The following is a 7,474-nucleotide window of genomic DNA, read 5'->3' on the forward strand; positions in this document are numbered from 1 at the left end:
ATATATATATGTAATTGAATCACTTTGCTGTACAGCAGAAATTAACACAACATTGTAAATCAGTGACACTTCAGTGAAAAATGAGCACATCTTACTTTACGTAAATTATACCTCAATAAAGTGTATTAAAATGGAAAAGTTCAAAAAGAAGAACAAAAAACCCCTCAAATAAATGATATTATTTAGCGATTGCAGACGTTGCAATGACAAAAGTAAGGGTATAACCATGGAAGGGAGTGCCTGAGAGATTATGAAGAACAAGGTCACTGGAGGACAGAAAGCCAAGGATGTGAGAGGACAGTGTTGGAAGGGTCATTTGTGTAGATATTAAAATCACCAAGAATTATGATAGGCATAGTCTTGAAGAGTGTGACAATGATCCAGGAAATAAAATCCTTAAGAAGTAAGGGAAAGTGGCCTGGGATTGGGAAGACTACTATAACAAGGAGGGGTAGTGGTTGGTTTAGTCTGATATTATGAGACAACCGAGATATTTCTCTGGAGGGGAGAGATAGAATGGTCTGGAAACAAGAATGAGGAGCAAGGACATCTAAAGACATCTACCTTATCGCCACCCTCAGTGGTAACAGAAATGAGGAAGAAAGGGGAGCCTCTCCTTGAGAAGGCTATAGCTGATGTTGTCTCCTGAGGGGAGATCCAAGTTTTAGACACCTCAATCTCAACATGTCCCAAAGTGAATTCTTTCCCTTTTCTTTACTCCACACACTTACCTACTCTTTAGAGTTCCTAATCCTGTGAAGTGCACTGCTATCTACTTTGGATTTGTGAATTGTGTTCCCCCCAAATTAAAATGTTGAATCCCTGTCCCCCAACGTGATGGTAGTTGGAGATGAGGTGTTTGGGAAGTGATTGGTTTAGATGAGGTCATGAGGGTAGAACCCTTGCGATGGGATTAATGCCCTTATATGAAGAAACCAGAGCTCTCTCTCCCTTTTTCTTTCTCTCTTTCTTCATCTCCCCCAACAACTATGCATATAAGGTCACAGCAAGAAGGCACTTATCTATAATAAACCAAGAAGAGAGTTCTCACCAGAAACTGACCATACTGATACCTTGATCTTGGACATAATTCTTATTTTTTGGTAAATTTTCCTTTTCCTGGCAGTGAGTACAACAGAGGAAATAATGTTTATTGTTGCTCTTTTGTGGCGTCAGGGAGTGAAGAGGTATGGGAAGAGGCAACCACCTTGGCAGCTGAATTTCTTTTGTAACAGAAGTCAGGCTAAAGATCCAATCATAACTGGGGTTAGTGAATGGAAACTTGATTAGGCAGGAAGAAGAATGAAGTCTGATAATAGATACAGCAGGAAGGGTGGGTTGCCTTTGGCAAAAGGAAAAGCGAAACAGTGAGGTGTGGGGGAAATGTAGCACAATTTTACAGGAAAACTGAATTTTTTTCTGTTTATAATAATGCTGATTTAAAGTGCCACTACACAAAATGTATGAATATACAATGGAAAAAAGACAGGCTCTTCCATAAGTGGTGCTGGGAAAACTGGACAGCTACACGTAAAAGAATAAAATTAGAACACTCCCTAACACCATACACAAAAATAAACTCAAAATGGATTAAAGACCTAAATGTAAGGCCAGACACTATAAAACTCTTAGAGGAAAACATAGGCAGAACACTCTATGACAAAAATCACAGCAAGATCTTTTTGACCCACCACCTGGAGAAATGGATGTGAAAACTACCACGATGTGGTCATTCACCAAAACAACTTTTTCTCTTTGTGTTTGTGATCTATGTTTCTAAACATGAAAAATAGTAATGGCTGGAACATCTGACATTTATTGAATGTTTGCTATGTTAACAACTACTGTGTCTTAAAAATTTATTTTATTTAATGCTTATAATGAAGATGATCCTGTGAGGTAGGTTCTGTCATTACTCTTGTTTTACAGATGAGGAAATTGAAGTTCAGAGAAGCTGACTTGCTCAAGTACACTCAGCTAGACAAGAGTTGATGACCCATACACTCTTCTCATGTAGCTAATCCAGGACTGTCTACTCCACAATCCACACTCCTTAAACACTGCTTTCTCCCATCTAATAGTTTTATTGGATTTTTTATTAATCAGTCTTTATAATAGTCTTTATGATAGTTCTAAGATAATTTGAAAATAGTCTGAACATTCAGAGAAGAGTATCATCTCTTTTTCTATTTTACATTTATCAATAAAGACAAAAATATTACATTCAGGATTTTGGCCCAAATGTTAGAGTCTATAATGTTATGTACAAATCTATGAAAACTTAATTTTAGACTGGTAGAGAACACAAAAACTCCATTTATCAATGAACAACAAACCAATAAGATAAACTCTGCATTTAGAGAAAACAAAATGTGTTCTTTTAGAAAATCCTTTGTTCTTAGTTCCTGGATATAAATCTTGCCCAAATCATTCAGAGTTGAAAGGCAATGTTTTCACTCACTCCATGGAACACATGGGGGGGTGTGATATAAATTCTTAATTGTGTCAGGAAAGGACTTACTTTCTTGTAGGGATCCCATCAGTGGCATTGGGAAATTGTGGTAGGGTCCCCAGACATAGCTGGGGAAATTACAGACTCATTTAATCTTTAGAAAGATACCACATTATAAGGGAGATACAACTGGTAAACAGTAGTGCTTTTTAAATTTTCTCATTAACATTTTCACCCCTCTCAGCCCCTATTCCCCCTCTTCTATGAAACTTCTAGAGATCTTTGGAATCCATCTCAAAGCAAAGCAAAACAAAAACCCAGATCAGATGATACTAAAGGTTCTTCCAGAAAATCTGTGGCTTGTATCAATGTCATTAGATAAGCTAACATCTAGAGGATTTCATCTAATGAAATTCTGGGAAATGTTACTAAAAAGTGTGCCAAGTTGAAAACAATGAATTAAAATTATGCACAGCTATTTTAAGGGACTGGAATCTTGACCCTGCCATTTACTAGCTATGTGACCTTATGCAAAGCTACTTAGCTACTTTTTGCTTTAGTTTCTGTAACCATAAAATAGGGTTAATAATAAACCACTTAGCACAGCCCCTGCCATAAGTACTCAATAAATGATTAGGTTTTTAACCTGAAAGTTATTATTTAATTTAACATTTTCTCATCCAACGTGTGATTTCCTAACTTCCCCTGTCTAGATTACCATCCAAATTATGGGAAGTCTATGAAGATAAACACACAGATCAATGCCAACAACTGGTTACAGGAGTTTGATTGGATTGAATAAACAAGTTTAGACAAAAGAAACTAGTTACCCTATGAAGAGACTTATTACCTCTGGTTTGGAATTGGTAGTTATAATAAAAAGTCAGTTAGGAAGTTAAGGCTTACTTATGTTGCGTCTGAGCAGTGACATGTTTTGCTAGAATCCAGAGATAGGAGAAGTAGCTCTTATGCCCCACAGTCAAGCAAACACTTACTTGGATTGTTTTGCTATGCAGGAATTCAAGAGTCGCCTATAATTTTGTAAAGGCTGGTTAATTATGTCCTTGATGTATATATGTGACCAGTTGTCAAATATTTTAAAATTATTGTAAAAGTATTACTTTGGCCAACAGATGTTTAACCTAAAATTTGGTAAGCACACCTTATTTTATGCCTTTGTAGGCCATCAAGAGGTGATGTAGTTTTAGAGGCAAGTTACTTAAACCTTATTTCCTTATCTTACTTACCTAGAAATCATGAGGACAATATTACTAAAGTTTTGAGTACTATTACCACCACTGCTACTGATGATACTACTTTACTACTATTAACCTATCTTCTAAGTTGTTAGGACTAAATGAGATAATATACATAAAGTGTTAGAAAAAGGTTAAGCATGATATAAGAGTTTGTTTTTATTATTACCATCCTCAATACTTCCAATAGTCAATGAAAATATAGAGAAAAATAGTTAATATAAGCAAGGATTTAGGAAACTATGTAATTTCTACTTGGAATAACCCGTACAAAATTGTTTCTTTTTCTTGATGAGCTAATTTAGAAACACATGTTCCTTTCTCCTGTTTTAGGGGTTTTCCAAAGGGCTTTTCTGAAATGTTAAGACATTAAAAAAAAAAAAAAAAGCCAAGGCAAAAAACCTCCTACTCATATAACAGGCACACAGACTCCTGGCTTTTTTCTCCTCTAGTGTCCGTTTGACCCTGCTGTGATGTTCATCCATTGTGGGAGAATTTTTGAAAGCTCTATTTGGACCATGTGTGGGAATGAGGCTCTCAGGCCGTTCTTGGCCCTCTCCTCCCCACATTCAGGCCTTCCAAAACATATCTCATAAAACACAGATTATGAGAACTGGAAAGCCCTTAAGGATCATTTTGTCAGGCTCCTTTATTGTACAGATGGAAAAACAAAGAGGGAGGGAGGGATTTGTCCAAGGTTACATAGGAAGTCACTAATAATACAATTTACTTGTTCTAACTACCAGCCAGTCTAGTTGTCTTTCTACCATATCTTCTTGCTTTTTTCAGATGGGGTGTTTTTCTATTGTTATATAAGAGCAGCCAAACACCCAGGTATTCTTCTAGGACTCAGAGTAGGTATAAAATTACAAAACTATTTCCTATCTCTAGCTGAAATGTTGACTTAAAAAAAAATGCTGAGGTCCAGTGTCAAGGAATAATACATTCTGTATGCTCTCATTATAGCTAGAAAACTTACCTTCACAAAAAGCTCAATTTCAGGGTCTGTTTGACTGCTGGGCCTCAGGTCTGCCATCTTTCTGTTTTTATTGCCAGTTTTCAGCCCCCTGCCTTCTGTGCAGTCCACAGTACTCACAGATTCTTTTCTTCCAGTTTTATCCAAAGGCTTAAATGAAGGTTGTGCTTTAAGAGGAAAGTCCAGCTTGTAATAGTCGGAGCTGGGCTAGTCTCTCTTCAAGAGGTGCAGAAAATTCTAGACACTTGAGAGTAACTCTTGAATTTGTTCTCTTTCTTCCTCTTGACCTAACATTTGAATCAAGGAGGAGCCGATGGCGTGTGTATAAACTGGCTGGCTAGAAGGGTGGGGAAGTTTCCAAAGAGGCTTCAATGCTATGAGTCAGCAGAGAGAAACACATACACACAAACACACACATGCAGTTTCGATATATCAAGCAGACCAGATGTTCTCTAGAGCTTCCCTTTGAATCCTGGGCTCCATGCCCAGAAAATGGCCTCTTATGCTGTTCTTGTAACCTGACAGCAGCAAAAATCTCTTCCAGGAAAAGGCCACAAGTGACTCGGGTTTTAGCATTGAAAAGGATGTTTATCTAATGACACTGTCTAAACGTTGGTTTAAAAAGAAGTGGGCTTCCCTGGTGGCACAGTGGTTAAGAATCCGCCTGCAAATGCAGAGGAGACACGGGTTCAAGCCCTGGTCCGGGTCCGGGAAGATCACACATGCCGCGGAGCAACTAAGCCCGTGCACCACAACTACTGAGCCACTTTGAAGCCCAACCCATAGGATGGCAGAAACATTTGCAAATCATATATCTGAGAAAGGTCTATTTTCCAGAATGCATAAAGAAATCTTACAAGTCAACAACAAAAAGATAAGCAACCCAGTTAAACAATGGGCAAAGGACTTGAATAGGCATTCCTCCAAAGCAGATGTACAAATGCCGAAGAGGCACAGGAAAGGATGCTCAACGTATTTAGCCATTAGAGAAATGCAAATCAAAATCACTGTGAGATACCAGTTCACACCCACTAGGATAGCTAATACAAGCAAAACGAAGCAAAAACACCCCCAGAAAATAACAAGTTTTGGAGAAGATGTGGAGAAATTGGGACACACATACACTGCTTGTTGGGAATGAAAAAATGGTAGAGCTGCTGTGGAAATCAGTAGGGTGGTTGTTCCTCAATAAGTTAAACATAGAATTACCATATGACACTGCAATTCTACTCTTAGATATACGAAAAATTACAGACCAATAGCTTTTATGAATATCGATGCAAAAATCCTCAGAAGAATTCTAGCAAGCTGAATCCAGCAGCATATTATAAATATTACATTCCATGTCCAAATAGGAATTATCCCAGGAATGCAAGGATGGCTCAACATAAGAAAACTGATTAGTCAAAACCACATTGATAAAATGAAGGGGGAAAACACCCTCATGATCATCTTAGTTGATGCAGAAAAAGCATTCAACAAAATCTAACAACTTTCATGATTAAAAAACAAACAAACAAAAAACACCCAGCGAACTAAGAATAGAAGGGAAATTCCTCAACAAAATAAAAGGCTTTTATGAAATACCCTAGCTAATGTCATACTCAATGGTGGAAGACTGGAAGCATTTCCCCTAACATCAGGAACAAGAGAAGAATGCTTGCTTTCAGTGCTTCTACTCAAGACTGTAACGGAAGTCCTAGTCAGAGCAATGAGGCAAGAAAAAGAAATGAAAAGCATCGAAGTTGGAAAGGAAGTTAAACTACTTCTATTCTCAGATGACATGCTCTTCTGTACAGGAAACCCTAAAGAATCCACAAAACACTATCAGAGTTAACAAACGAATTCAACCAGGTTGCAGTATACAAGATCAACACACAAAAATCTGTTGTGTTTCCATATCCTAGCAATGAAAAAATAATCCAAAATGAAATTGACAACAGTTCTATTTCACACAACATCAAAAGGAATAAAACACACAGAGATAAATTTAGCCAAGGAGGTGCAAGTCTTGTGCACCGAAAACTACAAAGCACTGCTGAAAGAAATTAATGATGACCTTAAAAAGAAAGGGGAAAGACAGCAGATTTTGTGGACGGGAAGACTTAATACTTTTAAGATGGCAATCCCACCCAAAGTCGTCTAGAGATTTAATGAAATCCCTATGGAAATCACAACGCTCTGTTTTACAGAAATGTAAAAGCCAATCCTACATGCATACGGAATTTCAAGTGACCTTGAATAGCCAAAATAATCTTGGAAAAGAAGAAAAAAGTTGGAGGACTCACACTTCCCTATTTCAAAACTTAGTCCAAAGCTTCAGTTATCAAAACTATGTGCTACTAGCATAAGGATAGACACATAGATCAGTGGAGTCCAGAAATAAACCCATAGATCTATCCCATGGGTTGTAAACCCAACTGAGTTGAAAACAGGTGTTCAAACAGAACCCTGCCCAGGAATGTTCACCAGAGCACTATGCCCGACGGGCACAAGGTGGAAGTCACCCAAATGTACATCAGCTGCTGAGCGGATACACAACATGTGTGGTCTAGCCACGCATTGCAATGTTATTCAGCCTGCTGAATATTATTCAGCCAGGAATATTATTCATTTGGAAGCAGATATATAGTCGTGATGGTGGCCCAGCACCGCCAGTGTATACTTGGTGCCCCTGGATGGTCGCCATTAGCTGCCTTCTCTGTACAAAGTTCCCGTCTGGTGGACAGTGAGAGTTCCACCAAAGAGAGGGTCCAGCGAGCACAGCGAGCAGGATCCTGCCGGCGTCAT

General features: G+C 38.2%; 1 protein-coding gene across 1 annotated transcript in view; it reads right to left on the reverse strand.

The window, feature by feature from the left end:
* CLIC2 (CLIC family member 2) overlaps nt 1–5,052 on the reverse strand; it is a 22,227-nt gene extending 17,175 nt beyond the window's left edge. Inside the window, exon 1 of the mRNA XM_024754719.1 lies at nt 4,688–5,052. Within this exon, the coding sequence (XP_024610487.1) occupies nt 4,688–4,744 (57 nt within the window). The 5' untranslated portion in view covers nt 4,745–5,052. The remainder of the gene's footprint in view (nt 1–4,687) is intronic.
* Nucleotides 5,053–7,474: the final 2,422 nt, after the last annotated feature.

The sequence above is a fragment of the Neophocaena asiaeorientalis genome, unplaced genomic scaffold, assembly GCF_003031525.2.
Source record: "Neophocaena asiaeorientalis asiaeorientalis breed wild unplaced genomic scaffold, Neophocaena_asiaeorientalis_V1.1 scaffold918, whole genome shotgun sequence".
In the NCBI taxonomy this organism is placed as follows: Eukaryota; Metazoa; Chordata; class Mammalia; order Artiodactyla; family Phocoenidae; genus Neophocaena; species Neophocaena asiaeorientalis.